Source organism: Aspergillus steynii (genome assembly GCF_002849105.1).
Source record: "Aspergillus steynii IBT 23096 chromosome Unknown P170scaffold_5, whole genome shotgun sequence".
In the NCBI taxonomy this organism is placed as follows: Eukaryota; Fungi; Ascomycota; class Eurotiomycetes; order Eurotiales; family Aspergillaceae; genus Aspergillus; species Aspergillus steynii.
This window is the reverse complement of record NW_020194402.1, coordinates 547284-568712: the sequence shown is the minus strand read 5'-3', so window position 1 is coordinate 568712 and position 21429 is coordinate 547284. Positions and strand designations below refer to the sequence as shown.

General features: G+C 48.9%; 11 protein-coding genes across 11 annotated transcripts; 7 read left to right on the top strand and 4 right to left on the bottom strand.

The window, feature by feature from the left end:
* Positions 1-84: 84 nt before the first annotated feature.
* P170DRAFT_456471 (uncharacterized protein) lies at positions 85-1354 on the bottom strand. The gene is made up of 2 exons (XM_024851626.1): positions 452-1354; positions 85-383 (listed from the first exon to the last, which is right to left on the bottom strand). Exons 1-2 carry the CDS (start codon positions 1194-1196, stop codon positions 142-144), a joined length of 987 nt encoding a protein of 328 aa, XP_024702978.1. The 5' UTR covers positions 1197-1354; the 3' UTR covers positions 85-141.
* Positions 1355-4971: 3617 nt separating this feature from the next.
* P170DRAFT_409889 (uncharacterized protein) lies at positions 4972-7075 on the top strand (the record flags this gene model as incomplete). Its single annotated transcript, XM_024846820.1, has 3 exons — positions 4972-5247; positions 5303-5412; positions 5464-7075. The coding sequence occupies exons 1-3, from the start codon at positions 5077-5079 to the stop codon at positions 7073-7075; spliced, it is 1893 nt and encodes a 630-aa protein (XP_024702977.1). The 5' UTR covers positions 4972-5076.
* A 727-nt stretch (positions 7076-7802) lies between these two features.
* On the top strand, positions 7803-9485 carry P170DRAFT_426907 (MFS general substrate transporter; the record flags this gene model as incomplete). Its single annotated transcript, XM_024847742.1, has 3 exons — positions 7803-8093; positions 8152-8439; positions 8508-9485. 3 exons carry the CDS (start codon positions 7803-7805, stop codon positions 9483-9485), a joined length of 1557 nt encoding a protein of 518 aa, XP_024702976.1.
* Positions 9486-11255: 1770 nt separating this feature from the next.
* On the top strand, positions 11256-11889 carry P170DRAFT_510453 (Cyanovirin-N). The gene is made up of 3 exons (XM_024854781.1): positions 11256-11537; positions 11592-11701; positions 11761-11889. Exons 1-3 carry the CDS (start codon positions 11311-11313, stop codon positions 11877-11879), a joined length of 456 nt encoding a protein of 151 aa, XP_024702975.1. The 5' UTR covers positions 11256-11310; the 3' UTR covers positions 11880-11889.
* A 326-nt stretch (positions 11890-12215) lies between these two features.
* On the bottom strand, positions 12216-13023 carry P170DRAFT_476355 (P-loop containing nucleoside triphosphate hydrolase protein; the record flags this gene model as incomplete). The annotated part of the gene is made up of 4 exons (XM_024853343.1): positions 12216-12305; positions 12358-12543; positions 12644-12924; positions 12987-13023. 4 exons carry the CDS (start codon positions 13021-13023, stop codon positions 12216-12218), a joined length of 594 nt encoding a protein of 197 aa, XP_024702974.1.
* A 339-nt stretch (positions 13024-13362) lies between these two features.
* On the top strand, positions 13363-13968 carry P170DRAFT_447599 (thiamine-triphosphatase; the record flags this gene model as incomplete). The annotated part of the gene is made up of 1 exon (XM_024850897.1): positions 13363-13968. One exon carries the CDS (start codon positions 13363-13365, stop codon positions 13966-13968), a length of 606 nt encoding a protein of 201 aa, XP_024702973.1.
* A 159-nt stretch (positions 13969-14127) lies between these two features.
* P170DRAFT_476353 (ATP/GTP-binding protein) lies at positions 14128-14769 on the bottom strand (the record flags this gene model as incomplete). Its single annotated transcript, XM_024853342.1, has 1 exon — positions 14128-14769. One exon carries the CDS (start codon positions 14767-14769, stop codon positions 14128-14130), a length of 642 nt encoding a protein of 213 aa, XP_024702972.1.
* A 512-nt stretch (positions 14770-15281) lies between these two features.
* Positions 15282-16160, top strand: P170DRAFT_447598 (radical SAM enzyme; the record flags this gene model as incomplete). The annotated part of the gene is made up of 1 exon (XM_024850896.1): positions 15282-16160. One exon carries the CDS (start codon positions 15282-15284, stop codon positions 16158-16160), a length of 879 nt encoding a protein of 292 aa, XP_024702971.1.
* Positions 16161-16350: 190 nt separating this feature from the next.
* Positions 16351-17857, bottom strand: P170DRAFT_456468 (ankyrin repeat domain-containing protein). Its single transcript, XM_024851625.1, has 3 exons — positions 17213-17857; positions 16587-17062; positions 16351-16543 (listed from the first exon to the last, which is right to left on the bottom strand). The coding sequence occupies exons 1-3, from the start codon at positions 17485-17487 to the stop codon at positions 16428-16430; spliced, it is 867 nt and encodes a 288-aa protein (XP_024702970.1). The 5' UTR covers positions 17488-17857; the 3' UTR covers positions 16351-16427.
* Positions 17858-18439: 582 nt separating this feature from the next.
* P170DRAFT_385507 (class I SAM-dependent methyltransferase) lies at positions 18440-20108 on the top strand. The gene is made up of 9 exons (XM_024845731.1): positions 18440-18532; positions 18594-18643; positions 18708-18813; positions 18873-19015; positions 19067-19092; positions 19151-19181; positions 19248-19385; positions 19437-19856; positions 19919-20108. The coding sequence occupies exons 1-9, from the start codon at positions 18488-18490 to the stop codon at positions 19944-19946; spliced, it is 987 nt and encodes a 328-aa protein (XP_024702969.1). The 5' UTR covers positions 18440-18487; the 3' UTR covers positions 19947-20108.
* A 514-nt stretch (positions 20109-20622) lies between these two features.
* P170DRAFT_426901 (uncharacterized protein) lies at positions 20623-21162 on the top strand (the record flags this gene model as incomplete). Its single annotated transcript, XM_024847741.1, has 1 exon — positions 20623-21162. One exon carries the CDS (start codon positions 20623-20625, stop codon positions 21160-21162), a length of 540 nt encoding a protein of 179 aa, XP_024702968.1.
* Positions 21163-21429: the final 267 nt, after the last annotated feature.

The following is a 21429-nucleotide window of genomic DNA, read 5'->3' as shown; positions in this document are numbered from 1 at the left end:
GAGGGTACCGGATCAAATTGGACATGTGAGAGTCAGTCTGTTGGAAAAGGAATAGAACAATATAATATACACATAGCAATAGATAAGGAACCAACTCCGCCACTCTCTTCTCAACCTGTCTTTAAGCTTACATATACAAGCTCATATCCGGAACTGCTGTGCTTTCTCCCTCCTCTCCCGAGTCTGCATGGCCGCCAACAACTCACTCACCACTCCCACGAAGAATCCATTTTCGTCGGTCCTCGACACAGGCGGCGTCCACTTTGTCCAGCCATATGAGTTCGCACGAGAGAAGATGCTCTCCTTTGGCAATCGCGGTCCCAACGGAACCAGTGAGAGAACAGCGGTAGGGCCGAGCGTGAGAATATAATCCAGCCATGCTCCTATAGACAATCAGTGATGCTCTTCAATAGTCCCATACCGAGGGAGGCAAAAGGTCCAAGGGACATACTTAAAGCCCGTCGTTCCAACATCCTATCACCCTCCAGGATCTCAAGTCCCTCGAAGACCCCGAACCGTCTCGCCAGCGCCGTCTCATCCCTCAGAAAATCCAATAACGATGCCATCGCCATCCATATCTCAATCATATCACGCAACTGCGTCTCCGAGAGCGGACCCCGATTCCCTGCCGCAAACCCGCTCGGCGGCGAAAACAGCACCGTGTTGAAATCCTTCGGGTCCGGCGTCGTCGCACACACCACTGGAAGATCACGATGCTCGTCTCCATCGCCGAAGCAATCCCCTCTCAACCATCTTACCTGTCCGATGTAGTCGTTCTCCCTATTCTTGTGGTTCCCGAAAAGATGGCAGAACGTCCACACCCGCCAGATCGCCTCGTCGATTTCCACAGCCCGGGCGGACCGCCCATCGCGCATCGCAGAGAGCGTGTCCTCCCGCAGAATGAACCGCGCATGGTCGTAGAGCAGGAATTTGATCTGCGCGTGATTGATCAGGTCCATGGTGCAGTGGCGGATGTAGAGTGTTGCAGCGAGAGATTGGCCCCCGGTGTAAGGTGCCTTGTCCCAGCGCACTTCGCTCAGTTCGCGCAGTTCCCATGCGGCGGGGGACATTTTCCACAGGGTGGATTTGATGAGCGGGAGTTCGTGGGATTTCAGCGCTTTGTAGGCTGCGCGGTTGACGACCGCTAGGGAGAAGAGGTCCACCAGGTTGTCGACTTCTTGGAGGATGCGGAGCATGACGGACACGTGGGCAGAGGTGGATGAGTTGGTGGGTGTGGATGCACCGGTGCGAGGGCGCGGAAGGGGCTTGCTGTCTAGTTCGTGCGTGCTGCGTCTTTGAGGGGGTTGGATGGGGAGGCATGGGACGGAGGCGATGGGGGAGACGGTGGTGGATTGGATGAAGGGGGATTCGGGTGCTTTGCTGTGGTATCGGGGCATGTCGCGAAGGCCTTCGAGGAGTTGCTGTTGGGTTCGTTGGAGGAGCTGGGTGAGGGCTCGCTCGTCTTCTGCGTTTGACTGGTTGCTGAGACAGAGCGAGATGCGCTCGTCCATGAGGGCTGAGAGAACGCGTTTCATGCGGGTGACTGAGTCGCGATGGAGACGGGGTTTGCGTGCGGTGGGCTCTGTTTGAGGCTGGGCTGGGAGAGAGTGTGGTGCTTCAGGAGGAGGGATTGATTTCTGCTCTTCTGGGTTTGAAGCCACGGTCGGTTTCTCGGTTTCAGAGGTTGAGATCGGTTGTTTCTTCAGAGCAGGAAGAGGGCCTGGCCAACGCAGCCTCTCCAGTGACCATGACGGGCGAAGCCATTGGACAGCTCGATCCAAGAGATTGGATTGCTTGCGGGGGGCGTACGTGCGCTTCGTCTCAGGCACCTTTTTCTCTTCGGCCTTGGTGTCTTCCAACACGGGGCTTTGCTCTTTCAGCAATGGCTGCAGCTCGACATCCTCGTCGACACTCTCCGGTATGGCAATCTGAGATCGTATCCTCGACGCATGGCTCACTTTTCTCACTCGCCCGTGCCGCAGTGCCCCTTCACTTCCACCCACCGGGCGTAAATCGACCCACCTCTGCTCCTGTTTAGCTCGCTCCAAGGCCCGATCAATGGCATTGAAATGCTTTTGCTGCGGTTCTGTAGGCAGCGCGTAGTGTTTGGCCCGTCGCTGGTAAGACCCATATGGCGACTCGTGTTCTTTTGAACGGGGCGGCAGGGCTCGATTACCCAATGACTTAGAGTACCCATGGCCCGTTTCCAAAGGCAATGGCGGTAAAGGTCGATCCTTCAATTCCTCCATGCTCGGGGATTTGATTTTGTGCTGATGAAGCGGTTTGGAGACATGCTCTCGGCGAGGTGACTGTGCCAATGTCTGCTTCACTTCTCGGGGTAGATGGGCTGCAGACGGCCGCTCCTTGAGAGGGCTTGCAGCGTTGCAGTAGATTCCGAGTCCGGCAAGAATAGGACTCGGTTCATCAGAGCTTGGGTCTGTTGGACTGTGCAAGCTGAATTCGGAGCTTGCACTGCTATGGAACCCTCGGTTAACCAAGGTTTTCCCGCTGAGGTCGTTGTCTTCGGGTTGTTTGGCAACACGCTGACCTTGGTCATTTGTTTCGCGGGGAATGAACAGAGGAGAAGGAGATAGAGGACCTCGAGAGGAGGTTGAAGAATATTGTGGGTGTGACATGTTGATGCCGAGTGGTTCAATGGAAGCGATAGGGTGTGTTGTTTTCCATTCTTTCATGGCATGTCGGTGCAGTATATATATACCAAAACCGGGTTATCTTTATTCTACTCCTGATAGCACTGTTCAGGGAATGATGTTTGCTTCGATCCTAGATCCCCAGCATTAATGGATTGGTAAGAATCAGAGTCAGCAAGCTACCCCTACCGCAAGGCAAATTCATATCGAGGACATCTTGCCAACATGTTTCCAGCCGAAGCTGAGTTCTGATTTGCCTCACAGCCACAAATTAATATCCAAATGTTGGCTCATAAAGGTTAGAAGCATATATTGGCAGGGTAGCGAGGTGAGAGGCCCCAAGCGTCGTGCTGCGCCGAAAAAATATAGACGAAATGAGATCAAGCTTGAGGAAAATATGGTGAGTAGTGCTCAATTTCAAACACACGCCAGCCAGGGTAACCCTCATTCCGATCTTCGATAGAGTCACATATTGGTCTTGCATTCAAATAAACAAGGCGCATTATCCCGCAGCTTATTTGATCGTGGTAGAAGCAGGAACGAGCCGTTTCATGTTGAGACAGCGGGCGCATGGTTCCTGCAGGTTCAGACGAAATGCTGATCGCATCTGAATGTACTGCCCCAACTATGGTCACTTTAATTATCAGCTCCCGCGTTTAGTAAGACCTGAGCGAAAACCTGCTTCATTCATGGCTGTGCGGGAGCGAAATGGGATTCTAAGAATAGGCGACGATGCACGTCATATTAGCTTGGCAGTGCTCGGGATCAACCGATGGTCTGTGGGCTGGTTCAGCAGCAGATTATTATTAGGTGGTGGATTAAGGCTTATGCGTGTGCTGCCGTAGTCACCATGCATTAGCGGCATCCGGGATGGCTCTACAGCGACGATATCCAGTCAGCTGCCAGGAAATATTGAGTCGCGTCTTGGCGCGGGCGAAGTTCTGCATATTCAGCGGGATACGCTAATGCTGCAGGGTTTATTGATATTGAAGCGTATATTATTCATTATTTCTGATGCTGACTCAAGGTTGAACTGTGCGATCATTCAACCTTAGCTGAATCGCATCAATGTCGTGTGCTGAACACCTGAAATACGGATATGACTAAGTCGGCCTATATTGTCTCACTCAGAAACCTGACTTGCAATTCCAGGGATGCAGTCTCTCAGCTATACAGACAGGTTTCCTGATTAGATCACTCATGTTGGCTTCGTCGTCTCCTTGATTGGGCTTCATTTGGGTGGCAAATATGCAGGAACTGTTTCAGCCATCGGGCCTTTACGTTCTACCCGTTATGCCAGGTTCCTCTGAACTCTCGGGTAGGGCGGCAGCATCATTCAGGGGAACTGAGCTGCGCTTGCTCGTGGTGGCAACCGGTATCCGGTCTATAGTCATCAAATGCAGGACGGATCCGATAGCTCGGTTACCAATCATCGAGTGCATCGGATGAACTGTTGGTATGCGCAGTTTCTTTCTTCATCTTGTGCGCGAAAAATGTCCCAACCGTTGAGAAGATCATGTTTCATCTACAGCATAGCCAATAGGCTATACGCGGCAGCTTTGTTGGATGAACTTACGCCTGGAACGCATGACAGACAAAATGAGATCCCGTCATCCAGGACCGAGAGCGTTCTTCGATGCTCAGTCTCGGGCTCGGTTCTCTCTTTCCTTGTACAATCTCATATTGCAAGGCGCATGTAAGTTGTGCGCATACATGGGGTCTGAGGTAGGATACCCTAGTTTTGAGCGGATGGTTGAACTCGGTCAGAATCGGTTGACCTAGATTTTGGTCTCTCAAATCATGTTGGATACCATGCAGTGTAACCGATGAAGTCATGTGTTGTCATGACTGGGATGTTTAACTCGACACGAGGATGAGCTGCTGACGCGTTCAAATGGACTCGTGGTCGAATACTATCACCAGAACAGGGCGGATCCTAAAAATGTCACTATCAAAGATATGTTGCTACTTGTTTGAGGTCTTTATGACGGTGCTGACGTAGATGGACCGGGTAAGCACTTCTCCGAGAGTGGAAGTTTGGTTTGAACATGAAACGAAGCGATCTATAGATGGATGGCAAGTCATTCTGCGAGTAGAGTGATGTTGAAGTTGGAGTTGACCTTTTGGAGACGCGGCATTGGGGCGGTCACGTGGAATATCACCATCGGGATCTGACTAACCCCTATTGGCCTAGTGTGTCTGTTCCATATCTGACCAATCATAAGTCGACCGATGCTATCACGTGCCCCACCAAGAACGCCTTCGGAGCGACCGCCGAGTCGCCGGCTGTACTAATGCATCACTTTGGTTGGAAAGCTAGGTTGATATTCAGGCTTTCTGGTAGGCTGTAGGCTCTGTTAAGAAGCTGCCTGTAACCAGTGTATAGCCGATTGGGGCAATGAAACGCCAAACTCGATGAACTGCTATGGCGCCGCGCACCAGGAATATAGACGCCGAGCGTCAGGCACCCAGGCAGCAACCGGTCACGGAGATGGTTACCTCACCCATTCGCCAGCTTCGAGAGGCTTTCGGTGACCCCAAGCCGCCCGATATAACTCGGAAAATAACGGCCTGTGTAGCCTGTCGGAAGCAGAAGGTGTGTTGAGCTCAAAGGGGCCGTGTCTCATCGATTGGAGTTCTGACATGACTAGATCAAATGCCATATGAACGATTCAGAGCCTCCATGTGCAAGGTGCAAGAAGAAGGGATTACCCTGCACTGTAAATCGGAGTTTACAGATGCTGTTGGAAAGTGACGCGTCGTAAGTGTTTTTGGCTCGACTGCGTAGGCTCTTGATTGACTTCTCTATTAGGTGGAAGGAAACCATGGAACGGAAGATGCAGAAACTGGAAGAGACAATAGAAACGATGGCTAAAGCTGGATCTCAGGGACATGGAGATCACCCAATTAATCAAGACACAAGGACAACAGGTCTTCCAGAGCCCAGTAAACGCGACGAGACAAGCGTGTCTGGCCAGGAAAATCACTGGGAAATTATCGTTGATTTGGAGTCCAACCCAGGTGCTCTTCCTGGGCAGTACCTTCACCAGACAGGCGCCACAAATTGCAGGTACACTGAGGACATCATCTCCCGCGGTGTCATAAATATCGATAATGCCCGGAAATACTTTACTGGGTACCAAAGCCGTCTCGACCATTTCGTCTATCGTATCCTGGGAAGCCACAGCACCTCGACAATGGAAAGCGTGCGCAAAGTCTCTCCTCTCCTCATGACCGCCGTGTGTACAGTTGGAGCCCTGCATCTTGCATCCCCGGACTTCGATCCTCTGTACCAGGCGTTCGTCGCTCTGAGTGCAGGATTGAGTTCCTCCAGAAAAAGCACTATAGATGACGTGCGAGCGCTATGCATCGGTGCTCTCTGGCTCAGTGACTTATCCTGGTCCCTAGCCGGGCTTGCAGTACGCATCGCCACTGAATTGCACCTCCACAGAAGCTTCCCCAAAGCCATCCAAGGTGATCGAGACCATTATTTCCGGGCTCGTCTCTATTATACGGTCTACGCATGTGACCATCACTTTTCAATTCCATATGGCAGACCGCCAATGACGCGCGAATGCCAAGCGGTGCGGAATGCGCGAGACTTCCTGGAATGCAAACATGCCACGGAGGATGACGCGCGACTAGTCAGCCAGGTCCTCCGTTGTAGTGCCTGTTCTAACATCTACGACACATTCGGAGCTGATGTCGACCGTCCTCTTACGGGTGCTGACATTCCCTATATTCGTCGTTTTGGCATTGCGTTAGACACTCTGCGCGCAGAGTGGATGGATAAGTTTAGTCCCAATGCCCACGTCGGGAACTATCCGCGTAAAGGCGTCGGGATACAACATCACTTTGCCAAGCTTTATCTCGGCTCCCATGCTCTCCGGGGAGCTGGGTCAGATGAATACAAGCTGCGTCCCCAGGATGTGGCCTTGGAATTTGATGAGATCGCTAATTCCGCCGTCCTGTCATCGATATCAATACTACGTGCCGTCGTTTCGGATGGTGAGGTACAGTCTTTTCTGAATGGACTACCGACATATTTTCACATCATGATAGCATTTGCTGTGGTGTTTTTATTGAAAGTCTCGACTCGATTCTCGGCTTCCATTCAGCTTGATAGGCAAGAAATACGCCGCTTGATGACCTCTTTAGTTACCACTTTGAATGAAGTGGTGGCTACGATGCATCCACAACACCTGCTTGTCAGCATTACGAAAGGAATCGAAGAGGTCCTCAGCCGTAATCCAATTTCTTCCGATGAGATCCGAAGCCATACAGCATCGGGCTCTGTAGGTCCATGTGACGCTTTTTCCAATATTGATGTCCTACCCGGAGAATTTAATTTAGCTGCCGATGGAATGTTTGATCAATACTTTTTGAACGAGTATGATTTTCTATTAGAACAAGAGCAAGGTTGAAACAATCATACCAAGGCACTATTTTGTTTGGCCATGGAAGGAATGACCAATTGCCCATCGCAGGCTTTTTGGACGGTCCAGTTAGCAAATCTTGGCATGCTGAGGTTTTCTGTACTGCAAGCAAATCCAACAGCTGCGGTTACGCCGACTATAGCTCACGGTAGTCGTCCAATATATATAAATCATAAATTTCAATCTCGAATTATATATTGAATCCTATCTTTGATTTCACTAAACAGCTTGGGATGTCCTGTAAAACTGGAGACATTCATCAGAATCAACCTCAGCCAGACTAGACGATCCATCGCTCTGCAGGAGACACCTGAATACTAAGTTGACTATTATCTCTCAAAACCATCCAATGTCTTGCGAGCATTCCATACGAGCTAACGATTTATGTCCATTGACCTTTTACTGCCTTCTGTGAAGCGAACCCGCCCGTGAACATGCACCGGGACGAAGACCGGTGTGGATCTCGGCATCTCGGTCCCCGCGCCGATATTCAAATCGTGTTTATATAGTGTTACAATCGGCTTTTTATCAGACTATCCCTGTTGTGACATTTGTCTCTACGACGAAGCTTCCAGGCTTTTCGAAATATCTTACTCAAACCTACTTCAGGCCTGGTGGTTAGTCCTTGGCTCTATCGGCATCGCCTTCTGTCGACATATGGGCGACCTCGCATTTGGGGATTGACAGATAAGATATTCGGACATTTTTTGTCAAAATGAGCCAGAAACTTGCTCATGATTCGGATTATGCCCCAATTGATGTGGCCGATCTCGAAAAAGCAGGCCCCATTATCCCGAATGAGCAAGACATTGAATCTGCATCCAATGCAGAACATGCATACTCCATATTTGAACGGCGAGAGAAGCTCACTATTGTAGTTATAACTGCCTTTACGACCGTGCTTCCCCCTCTTACTGCAAGCATCTACTACCCTGTTATCACGATGCTAGCGCAGGACCTGGATGTCTCGGTAAATGACATCAACCTGACAATTACAGCGTATTTGGTAAGAGACAAAAACCTATCCGTTAGACCAAAATCAAACTGAAGCTTTCATTCCAAAGATCGTCCAAGGTATTGCCCCATCATTGACAGGGAATCTGTCCGATGAAACTGGTCGCAGGCCCGCACTCATCATATGCTTTGTCCTTTACATTGCTGGAAGTATCGGAGCTGCTGTCAAAGGGAACTATGCAGTGTTAATGGCTATGCGTTGTCTTCAGGCTGCAGGGATCAGCGGAACTATGTCTCTGTCATTAGCAACGGTCTCGGATATTGTAACGTCGGCGGAAAGAGGGAAATACACCTCATATGTGCAGATGGGGTGGATGGTTGGACCGACGTTTGCACCGGTGAGTGTCAGCAGACTTTGGCAGTTGTTATCTGGTAGAGAAAAGCTCATTGGGACATTTTCTTCCAGGTTATTGGTGGTAGCTTGAGCCAGTATCTCGGATGGAGATCTATTTTCTGGTTCCTCACAATCTTCACGTCAGTCGTGTTTATTACTCTTCTGATTTTCCTCCCTGAAACAAGTCGCAATATTGTCGGAAATGGTTCCATCACCGCCCCGAGATGGAACATGTCGCTCCTCACCTACATCCAAAGCAGGCCAAAACGCCATGAAAACCATATCAACACACCCCCATCTCAGCCCAACACCCACTCTCGCAAGTTCCACCTATCAGAACTCAATCCCCTCCGATCTGTCAAGCTCTTCTTCACAGACAAAGAAACCTCGATCCTTCTGTTGTACAGCGGTTCGATCTACGCAAGCACCTACATGGTGCTATCCAGTATGTCCAGCCAACTCCAATCCAGATACAACCTTACAACTCTGCAGGCAAGCCTCTGCTACTTTTCCACTGGCTTCGGAACAATGGCCTCGGTGCTCCTCATCGGCCGTCTCCAAGACTGGAACTTCCATCGCCACGCACATCTCGCAGGCATACCCATATCCAAAGATAAACAACAAGACCTAAGCATCTTCCCCGTCGAGCTCGCTCGCCTTCAACTCGCTCTACCCTCTCTCCTTCTCTCCGGGATCACATTGATAATCTACACTTGGACACTGCAGAAGCAAACACATCTCGCTGTGCCATTGGTATTTCTATTCTTTCAGTCTTTTGGGGGATCTTGTGCGTATTCGTGTTTTAATAATCTGATCATGGACTTGAATCGAGAGAAGCCGGGGACTGCGTCTGCGGCACTGAATCTTTCGCGATGCTGGATGGGGGCCGGGGGTGTGGCTTTTGTGGGTCCGTTGAATCGGGTCGCTGGGGTCGGGTGGATGGGTGTTACGATTGCTGGGGCGTGGCTTGTTTTTAGTCCGTTTGTGGTATGGGTGGTTAGATCTGGTCCGAGGTGGAGGGCAGAAAAGGCGTTGAGGGAGGAGCATTGAAGCAAGGTGTGAGGTTGAGATTGACATCACTGGGGTGAACAGGTTTAATACGTGGATTTGGAAGGCTGAGTAATGTCCTTCGGTCTTTTTAGATGAATGCTGTGAGATTAGCAACCTCTCATGGCGTAGATTATCGATTGGGAGATGGTTTTCTAATAGTTTTAGGTGCTACAGCCGTTGTTACATTGGTGAAGTCAGAACACTCAAGATCATGGAAGCAATTATTTTCGGCATGCTACTCCAATCTATCGACTTTCTTTCATAATACACTTGTACCCACCCGCGACTATTCAACGATACTGTGCTCTTTAAAGTTTCCGATGTTGATTGCACATGACCATGACAGTCCTGACTCGAGACGCCGAAGGAGGGCGAATCGAAATAGCCAAGAGAATGCCACCCAGGAGGAGATACAGGATGACCATTGAGCACACAAGAAATTTCGGCTTGATTCCAGAATACAGGGGATAATCGAGAGGATGAGACACTCCCACCGCATGACATATAAGGCATCGGGATGATCTGAAATGGCGCACAATTTCGCCGAATAAGTAGATTAAACATTATGTCACATCGTCAAAATTTCCGGAGGCAGGGATATGAAACCAGCATCTTTTGAAAACGAATGATCAAGATCCAAACTCTTGGGGCTGAGCAGCGCGGCCACGGCATATCCGTCCCGACTGGACGCACCAGGGGTAGAGTACTCCATCACGGCGCCATGGCCATTGGGGCTCGAAGTAACAAGCATTTTAAAGTGGAACAATCAAAAACTATAGCGAATGACAGGACGATGTCTTGGACCCCACTGTAACATTTATCCAGCGACCCGCAGACCGCCCAAAGTGACAAGGCTTGAGTGGTTTTTGAGTTTCTGGAACGCGTGCTGGATATCAAGATTTCTCTTCGCTATGCTTGGAATGATGTTGCTTTGCATTGCTCTGTGATATATTCAGATGTTATAACATCTTTGCCCACATCCAGGATGAGCAGGAATATGTAATGACGGTATTATTGAGCCTTTAGACAGCGAAAAAAGCTTCGATTTCGGACCCCCAGAGAAGGTGTTTAGTCGAGCACAATCACAAAAGCAAAATGAAGCATTTTCCTTTAGTAGTTAGAATTAATTTCGCGAGAACGGTGCAAGTTTGCCATCCATAGTAATTGGCCATGGTTGCCAGAGGCTTAAACGAGTCAGGGGGATACGCATGCTAAGCGGGCTAAGCATGGGGGCTAAATTAGCAGGATCGGCAGGAAAGCCAATCCCATGGGGATTAAATTTGAGCTTAGCGAGAATAGTCCATGAGCGGGTTCTGCACTAATTGGGGTCCAAATGAATGTGTCGGTACTCCGCGGATGATATGTGCTGCCTGTTTTGATGCATTGACATGATGATATTGGAGGGAAAGGGAGTCGGAGTATTTCCCATTCATTAAACATGGAAAAATGAGAATAATAATTTTGGCATGAAATTTACAAGCATTCCCACCGACCTTGAACACGAAATTAGTTCCAAGGCTGGGTTACCTGCGCCGTCCACAGCTGACAGGGGCTGCAGTGGAGATAGAGCCGTCTAAATTATCGCGGACTCCATGTCAGCCCGCCGGGTTGGACCGTCAAATATCGTGGCAAGTGGGTACTGGGTCCAAATGGGCCCAAGTGCACGGAAGGGCCGACATAGCCATCATTCCAAGATCAATCATAGCCGAAAAGTATAAAGAGAGGCTTCTCCCACGGTCCTGTGCCACTCAATACTCCCAGCAGAAGCAAGATTCATTCACTCCTTTCTCCCAACTAAATTCTTTCTTTGAGAACACTATTCAAGATGCGCTTCTTGTCCGCTTTTTCTATCCTTGCTCTGTCTTCCATGGTCGTCGCAGACGGTGGCTACTCGGGCAGCTGCAAAGACCCCCTCTCTAACAACGAGTATATTTTGGACGTTGAATGCCGTGGAGTGGACGATGACGGCGATGAGTTCTACGAACGAACCACACTCGATTTGAACGACTGCTACGCTACCATCGACGACGGCACTATTGTGCCTCGCAAGAAGTATGTCCAATCTAGCTTATCAACCTTGGCATTTTCTAACTACGTCGGAAACAGTGGTGGCTTCTATGGCCGATGCAGACTTTGCGACGTTGACTGGAAGGGTTCCTTGAGCTGTTTCTGTCAGGACAGCTCGGGCGACTGGAGCTTGACGTCGGTTGATCTGAGTAAGTTGACTGTCGTATTTATAATTGTCTTGTGGAGAAACGTCGCTGATTGTGGATAGATGGCGCTATTCGTAACGTCAATGGACATCTTCACTGTGATGTTGAAGATGGAGGTGTTGACTCTGGGTGTGTTGGTGGATGGTCTGGGGACATTGAGTGCGACGATGTGCCCAGCTAGACTGCTCCGGGGAAATAATTACTGAGACGGCCATGTGGTTTGTTAATCTCCACGGTGGTTATTTTCGAGTGAAAGCGTGCGGTCCTGGTTCTTTCCCATGTCCTCGTTCTTTTCTTTTTCGCGTTTGAGTTTCGGCCGATACCCCGATTAAACGGGCTTATTTTGGAGATCAAATGAATCCAGATACGTTTAATACTACCGATTTTCTTATTTTTCTTGAAGTAAGGACTTGTCCATATCTTCATGGCTATCAAGCACATCCGCAGAACATTGTTACCCGACGAAGACAAAGTACAAAACAAATACATTTCATCTAGTACAACAGAGCCACGTCTCTCATAACTCATTGTGAGCTGGATTCTCGGTGGAACGCAGAGCGTCCAGCAATTTGGCGTAAGAAGAGTTAACACTGCCGCTTGTGTCGACCTAGAGGTGGTCAGCACGTTGAATCATTAAACAGCCACGGGGGATATCTTACCGTAACCAGCAAACCCTTCTCCTGGTAATGTGCGACTATTTGTACATTCTGACGCACATAGTGCGTGTATCTGGCATTAAAGGTATCGATATCATCTGATCTGCCAGGGAGGTGTCTGGTGAGGAATCTATGCTTGGCCAGTCCTTCGGGGCAATCGAAAAAAAGAACGAGGTCCGGAGAACCGACCTAGTTTCGGATTAGAAACAATTAATTTTTTATCAATGGACGAAAGCAAGAAAGAATAGAAACAGGACAGGGGAAAGGAAGAGTGCGGCTGTTAACGTACGGCACCCTCAATAGCCCCTATCTGCTGCACAGAACGGGGAACGCCGTCAATCAACAGTCGCTGTTTTCCAGCCTTGGACAGCTCTTCGATAGCATGTTCGATAATTGGAACCAGGTCTTCAGTCTCCAATAGAGCACTGTGCTGAATGGCTCTGATAATATCTGGTCTCAGGTCGCCAACTTCAGCTTGCTTTCTCAGCAGGTCGCCGATGGAAAGATGGTAGAATCCGTAGTCGGCTGCGAGCTTGGTGCAAAGAGAGCCTTTGCCTGCTCCAGGGGCTCCTAGATATTCTGATTCAGCAAGTCGAGTATCGTGGTGGGTGGGGAGTTGGAGTTCGACTCACCAATGATGTAGACACGAGACAGATGTTGGAACTCCATTGTGCTTCTTGAGGAACGCAGGAAATACCCCTTACTTTCAGAAGCCATTGGATAGATGAATGCTGTAGAGGTTTACCAGAGTATAGATGCACAAGAGACAAGAGAAAACAAAGGGAAACGCCCACGAGCGTTTGTTTTGGGGAAAACGTGGAAGAAGTCGGCAAGCTGCAAGTGAAGTGAATGCCTCGTTGCCTTCCCCTTGTCATGTTGTGCGGCTGACAGAAGTCTTGCCAACATACACTGAGATCAACGAGCCATTTCTACTTTGTTCTCTCTCTCCAACTATTTCATTGGAAACCACACGTGCCTCTATATCAAATTACTTTCCAGCTCGCCCAGATGTTGCTCCTCGAAGTCGAACGCAAGTTCCGCTGCCTCGCGGTCAAAAACCTCCTCCACTACCACGGAGTCCCAGCCTTCCAGAGCATAGAGTACCGCGGCAAGAAAACTTTTCATGACATCTACTACGACGATTCCAGCTTCCTCTCATCCAAAGGTGTCTGGGTACGGCAACGCGATGGCCACTGGCAAGCCAAGATCAGAAGGGGTGGCGACTTCAACAACTCCAAGTTCGAGGAACTCTCAGGACGCGCTGAAATCTCTCGCTATTTGGCCCAGCTCACTTGGTACAACACGAACATCCATGGAGATACTTTCGGCTTGAGCCAGATGGCTGCTTTTACGACCTTACGGGAGCGCTGGCTCGCAAACAAAGAATTCACCATCGTCCAGGATGTCACCGATTTCGGCCATACCGTCGGGGAGGTTGAGCTGGAATGTAAAGTGGATTACGATGGCCATGATCTTGAACGTTACAGGGACATGAGGATGGCACAGATGGATGCGAAGATCGATTTCTTCATGCAGCGATACGCGTGGGCTTTCTGTCCTGGCGTGCCGATGGGGAAGCTGACGGCTTACTTTGAGAAGTTCGGTAGAAGTTAGAGGGATTACGATGGAACGGTTTATCATGTATCTGCCATTCTGATCTTTCGATCAACAGAACTGTTTAGTCAAACTCCATGTGAATTAAGCAAAAGCTAGCCTTGGCCAAGCATCCCAATTTATCGTCCCCAATACATCAAATGATTTGCCACGATGTCGTCAAATTCCAGACCTGATAAGACCCTCGACAAACTGCACACGCCATTCCAGTTTCTCCAGGTCGGCAGGGATGGGCACGTATCTGATACCCTGCGCGTCGAGCCAGTCCTTGAAGGCGTTTCCGAGAGCTCTCCATTCCTCAAGATCGTGAAGGGCAACTCTCACGGGGTCAGTCGAGAGCCAGCAAGCATTGGTAGGTTCACAGAGGATGACGAGGCCGTCTTTCATCTTTGTGCGGAGGATGTCCCATTCTTCCATAGCAACGAGTCTGTCCGATGCCTCGCTTCCCAGGAAAAAGTGAGCGTAGACGATAGGGTCAATTCCGGATCTGTCAGAAAGCAACCAGAGCTCGTTGAACACGGTCTCGAACTGGAACTGGGTGCCAAGGGTGTGTGCCTGCAGCTTGAAGCCCTCGATCGGATCGCGGACCTGGTCGGCGGTGCGCTTTTCGAGCTCCATGATCAATCGGACGACCTCGTCGAGGAAGTAAGGGTGCATTGTCTTTGTGCCGAAAATCTCGGTGCAGAGAGCTGGGGTAAAGTGCTCCTTCAGGGCATCGATCAGGGTGGTCTTGCCTGTACAGTGGGCGCCAACAATGTAAACGTTCTTGGGCTTCAGGGGCTTTTCGGTCTCATACGCCATGATGTCAAGGAGTTTGCCTTCTGGCAGATGTTGAGGTGGTGGTCTTGAGATAGAACTTTGAATAGGTTTGAGGGGAGTCTTGTGAAGAGACTTGTAGATGATCAGAGGGGATTTGTCATGGGGAGAAAGATGAAGAGCAGGGAGATGAATGGCTTCACTAAAAGAAGTATCTAAGCTAACGACTAAGCGGTTGCTGCTTTCCACAATGGGACATTCCATCGCGGCCTACAACGATGCGATTGTTCCAGGCAACGATGCAATGGCTCTCCGCGTAACGCTACGTCTGCGATGGTTGATGAATATTTAAGGCCTTCCCTTTCACAGTCACTCACAGATTCTCACGCCGCCTACATCTTCCCACCCTTCATTGTTATTTTATTTCTGAGAAGTCCTACAAAGTCTGCAAGTCTACAGCAAATACTTTGTCCACAATGGAGGGAAACCTGGTCTTTGTGATCTCGTTCGGGGTCATGTTTTGCTCCGCCATGTTTCTCCTCTATCTGCTTCGTCCCATGGCCAAAGTCCCTCTATCTGTCAATTATCACTTCAGCAGGATGTGCAACAAGAGTTGCGGTTTCTGTTTCCATACTGCTTCAACTTCTTACATCGAGTCCGTGGAGAATGCCAAGCGTGGCCTCTCGTTGCTGAAAGCAGCCGGGATGAAGAAAATCAACTTCGCCGGCGGCGAACCGTTTCTACATCCGAAGTTCCTCGGCAAAATGATAGATCATTGCAAAGAGGTCCTGCATGTTGAGTCTGTTTCCATCGTCACCAACGGCAGTTTAGTCACTGAAAAGTTCCTCTCGAAACACGGAAATAATATTGATATCATCGCCGTTTCCTGCGACTCGTTTAAAGAAGTGACCAATATCAAGATTGGCAGAGGAATGGGGGATCAGGTCACCAAGCTCTATGGGATCCGCGATCTTTGCAACAAGTATGGGATTAAGTTCAAGTTGAATACCGTCGTCTGCAAGCTCAACTTCGAAGAGAACATGAATCATTTCATCGACGACCTTCGGCCTTTCCGCTGGAAGTGCTTCCAGGTTTTGATCGTCAAGGGAGAGAATGATTCTGATCAGACTCTGCGCGATGGTCGAAAGTTTACTATTACCGACGAACAATATGAAATTTTCTGCTCCAAGCATCGCCACCAGAAGTCTTTCGTTCCCGAGCCGAATAGCCTCATGTCGAAATCATATCTAATCCTCGACGAATATATGCGATTCCTCGACCGGACCGGAAAACAGCCATCGGAGTCTATTTTGAAAGTTGGAGTCAAAGAAGCCCTTGCGAGTGTCTTTTGGGATGAGGCCAGCTTTGGTGCCAGGGGAGGAGTGTATGATTGGACTCGTGAGAATACCCAAGCCAATTCCAGCCTCGAATGGTGACTTGTTTCTGGATTCTTTATTTTTATGTGTGGCATCGCGGCCCATGTGGCACCGTTGTTGCTAGTCTTGTATCCTTACTGTTGTCACCGAATATCAGAATTGGTTACTAGATAGTTACAATGACATATCTTTCCCGAACCTAGAGGGACCTTAGAAATGACTCGATGGCCAGGATTGCGTTACCTCACTTCACAGTTATCACAGGTAACTATAAACCACCCCTTCTCCAAAGAACAACATGGAACCTTGCAAGTTGACAACAAAGTATTATTCATACTCTGCTTCGAAATTCTCCGCGATCACTTCTTTTCGGTTTTCGAGAAAGCGGTAGGGGAACAAGCGAACAAGACAGGCCATGAGCATTTTCATTCCTTGCAACTGGTCTCAATCAATTCCTATCTTCAATTTGAGGGTATATATAGGCACAGTCTTGCAAATATGTCAACAGCTGCGCCATTTCGGTTTTGTTCCATTTTTGCGCCCATTCTAAAGCGGTATCGCCATTCGCGTCCTTGACGCCTGTGTCTATTCCAAGTTGGATCAGAAGACGGATCGCATTTGTCTTTCCTTGCTCCGTTGCTACGTGCAACGCCGTCCCCAGGCTCATAGGAAAGAATCGCCTCAAGGTTGGGCCATCCTGAAACATTGTCGCGTTCAAAGGGGCACCTCGTTCGACGAGCAGCGATATGACCTCTTCCAGCTCGCCGTCGCGAAGAACAGCATACTGAAGAAGCTGTCCTTTTTGCACATCCCCTCCACTATCCAGCAGTAGTTTGATGACACTCGGATGTGCATTTCGAACCGCATAGGATAACGGGGTGCAGTCTACCTCACATTGCGCATTCGGGTTCGCGCCATGTTCCAGAAACCAACTGGTCATGTCGGCGTCCGTTACTGCGTAACTATGACAATAGATCTTTTTTCATTGCAATGTCTTTTTGGGTAACGGAACTGACATACCAAAGCACAGGAGGCTTCAAAGCATCAAGCGGCTCGTTTATATCCCATCCAGCTTCGAGAAAGCGTTCCAGAACGCCCGTCGCCTTGCATACTATGGCTTTTCAGTGTAGGAAGGCTTTATTAAGAAGCCATGGAAGATAAGCGTGGAAACAAATTCGACTCGGTCCAATTGAATTGCTTCCATCATCACATCGTGAAGGTCCGCTATATCGAAGGTTTCAGAGTCCATCGCGGTCTCGAAATCTTGAAGATTGCCATCGGCACAGAGAGAGCGCAGCTTTTCAATCGTGGGTGCTGTAGTTCCACAGGGAATTGGGAATCCACCATGACTGGCGAGCCCCGCTTCTGGAAGAAGCTGGATGTCCATAGGGGACGAAGAAAGTTGGATGGGCTGCGTTCCCAGTGGGGTTGAAAGAAATGTAGGTCCCTATATTCTAGGTCTAACTGAAATCCAGAAACGGTCCGGTCAACAGCGTAGAGCCCTATAAGCCTTGCGCCACAGGGGCCGTGATAAACTCGCAGTGTATAGAACAAGAAGCAATTTGGTTCAATAATTCCAATAGGCCTGTGTTCCAAATAACACAGTCGACCAGGGCCTCGGCGAGAACAAATTGGTGGACTTTTCACGAAATTGGATGAATAGCAGCTTCACCTAAGAGAATGGGTGCATGCCGCTCTCACTCGCCATGTATGAGCAGTTTTTTGAAACTTGGAACAAAGCCAAGGAGATAGACATCACATGACTCTATCGGGGGACCACCTTATACAGAGGCTGTGGAAGATTACCACAACCCTATAAATAGTTTGTTTTGTTGTTATCTGAATTGGGATCAATAAGCTAATCCCAGGTAGGTTTAGATTTCGTATCACGTAGGTGATATGAAATCTAAACCTACCTGGGCTTAGCTTCATTTTATAATTGACAGCTTGATTGGCATTACCTGAGTAGGTATAGCTGGTGCTTTATTTGTTACTTTGCTTGCCAGATGTTCAGTGACACCCGCAACAAATACGAGTGTAAATTCCACCCGCAAAAGATTCCTCGGCCTCGGTGAATCACTTCACTCAGGCAAAAGGACACGTTTCTCCGGGGGTCGGGGGATTCGCAAACTAACCGTGTGGCACCATCTTCATCGACTCCAAGATTGCCCAGGAATAATCCAATGAATGCCTTCAAAGGGGAACTCATGGCGAGCTAATAGGCGACGGTCTTGCGCCGTGGGGGGTCTAGTTCGAGGTTAGCGTCTTGTCACGAACAGGGGTGGATGGCAGTGATAGGAATGATCAACCGCCATTTCCCCGCTCGATCGCAAATCTCTCGCTCATCATTCTTTCTTCGACACATCCGAAGCTCCGTTGCCATTAAGATGCCGTCCACCGATGATCGACAGACAGTCGCAATCGAGGCTGATGTACAGTTGCCGATCCTCTACGTCTCTGATCACTTCTTGCGTTTGCTGACTTCTATGAAAGGCCAATGAGACCGGCATTCCATTAAATGATGACGGCCTGGAATCTGATACGTTCGAAACCCTTTCACGAATGCTCCTCTTTCCAATCGACGTCTCTAATCCAGTCTTTCAATAGCGATTCTCTCGCGTCTTTGAGCTCCGAGGTCCTTGCATATGAGTACAAGAACGGCCGCCGGTATGCCACATATGGATCCAACCAATATTTCTTACCGAACGACGAGGTGGGCTTTTTATCTCTTTCGCCAAATCTCAATCTTCAACTCCTAATCTGGTATCCCAGCTTGAATGCGACCGAGCCAATTTGTTGCAGCATATCTATGGTTTGCTGTTTGACGGGCGACTAGTCTTCTCACCGATCGAGAACCCAAAGCGAATCTTGGATATTGGCACAGGATCTGGCATTTGGGCAATAGATGTTGCTTTGTAAGATATACTTTCCTCAGTATCGTCCCCATTAACTGATTGCTCTTGCAGGAAGTTCCCAGGTGCGCGGGTTACCGGTATGTGTACATCTGTGAAACCCGACGGATTGGGAGAGAGTTAACGATATCATGATAGCAACTGATATATCAGCACATCAGCCCTCATGGTCTGTCATCTCCGCAATTTCCCACCTTTTCATACAGACGAAGACAATTTTCCTAACATAAACTAGGGTTCCGACAAACCTCACTTTCCAGATCGATGACGCAGAACTCGACTGGAATTTCAGTCATTTATTCGATCTGGTTCACATGCAGAACTTGAACGGTGCTTTTCGCGACTGGCCACGTCTGTTCTGCCAGGCATATGAGTAACAACCACCTGACCTATTGGCCAAGTGCTAACTAACCTCCTCAACTAGTAACCTCAAACCAGGAGGATATTTTGAAGTCAAAGAGGCTGATGTTTACGCTACCTGTGATGACGGTACTGTCCCAGATGACTCGAGCCTTCGCGTCATAGAGAGAGAATGCATGGGAGCTTGTGTGCAGCTTGGCCAAACGCTATCGGCACCGGAGAACTTGAAGCGATGGATGGAAGAAGCCGGGTTTGTGGACGTGCAGGAACACCAGTTTAAACTCCCCATGAACACATGGCCTAAGGATCCTCACCTCAAAGAAATCGGCCGATTCCAATGCGCTCAGTACTTGGGGGCATTGTCACCTTATGGCCTTGGATTGCTTGTAGGGGTTCTCGGGTGGTCGAGAGAGGAGACGGAGCTGTTTCTGGTTGGAGTGAGAGAGAACATCCAGAACCGGAGTATACATGCGTATCATATTGTGTAAGTCCTCTTTTTCTCTTTCTGGTTTTCATACAGAAATGGGAGAAGCTAATTGGTTCTAGGCGAGTTGTGACTGGGCGTCGACCATGACCAGATCAGCAACATGTACATCCTGCATGACAGAATTACCTTACCCAGTTCTTGGTTGATCAAGAAAAGAGTGTTTACATAGGAAAGGAGTAGAGAACGGACTTATACCACCTTTGTAGAGTATATGATCTTATTTATGAATTGCAAACCTGAAACTGGAATATACTAGCTTCTTCTAAATATTTATGATCCTAAAAACATAATTAGATCATATCACCAACTTCAAACGCCAGTGAAAGCAAATGAAAATACTTTCCGCTTGATGGTCAAGTTCTAGGAACAATCAGATCTAGGGCTAGTAATGGGTCACGTGTAGGATGCTGCCTGGTGCTTCTCTATACTCCTTTCTATTGATATTACTGATTGTTTGTGCTAGGCCCTCTTCTCTCTTGCTAAAAACCTCGTTCGTTTGCTCATTTATTATGGAATATTCCTATTCAGCCTATCTGTCGAAATGGTATGTGCCTTTGTCCATGATATATCTTCTAGCGATTGAACGGAATTTCCCTGATTTAGAACGAGACACCTTCCCCAAGTAGCTAGCATAAATACAGATTAACCATCATTAAAAGCTCCATTCGGTCTCCCAACTTCCCATGTCATTGAAGTTCTCCCTTTGCCCAACTTCAACTCGGACGTCAAACCCGAATCAAACTCTACCAAATCCACTCTCAAAATGACCACACCTGGGCCCTACACATTTACACCAAGATACTGGTTCTTCCCACCTGACCAAGCAATCTGCTACAACCCGGCCACAATGCACGAGACGCCCGACAATACATCCAACTGGCACGAATGGGGCATCTACATTCCCATCTTGGGCGAGTATGCCACCGACCACGAAATGCTCAACGAGGCCTTGAATGTCATAGAGCAGGGAAAGGCTCAGCCGGCGCCAGGCAATGGCTCGTGTTTTCCAGGGGGCCTGTTCTATCGATTCTGGACCACTGATGCCGAGATTCAGGAGGGTTACACTCCGCTAGTTCGTCGCGCCAAACATGCGATCCAATGCGACTACTACACTTGGAAGACCAATTGCGATATTGCGCATCTGGAGCATCTATACGAGGTTGATCGGCGAGAGAGAGGTCCTGGGACCTTGAAGCCTGGTGAGCATCCTCGTCCAATCGCCCCGAAGGTGATGCCGCAGTATCGTCCGTCGCTGCATGTTGTGGCTTCGCGGCCGCAAGGTCCTTGGTATCTTCATGCTTGAAGCTGCCAAGTGGTTGATGCAATGATTTCTTCTGAGCCTCATCTCCAAGGCAGATCTGTCATAGTCGTTTGATAAGTTGACACTTCAGTCTGGGTCCCACGGGGAGCTTGTGAAAATGGAGAATAAGAAAATAGAAAATCATTCAAAACAGAAAATAAAAGAAGAAAGAAAATAGAAAAAATAGACGGAAAGAGAGAGAGCAGGTACAGTCACCGGCTTCCCAAAATAGGAAAAAAAAATAAAAGGAAAAAAAAGGCGTTCGAGCCG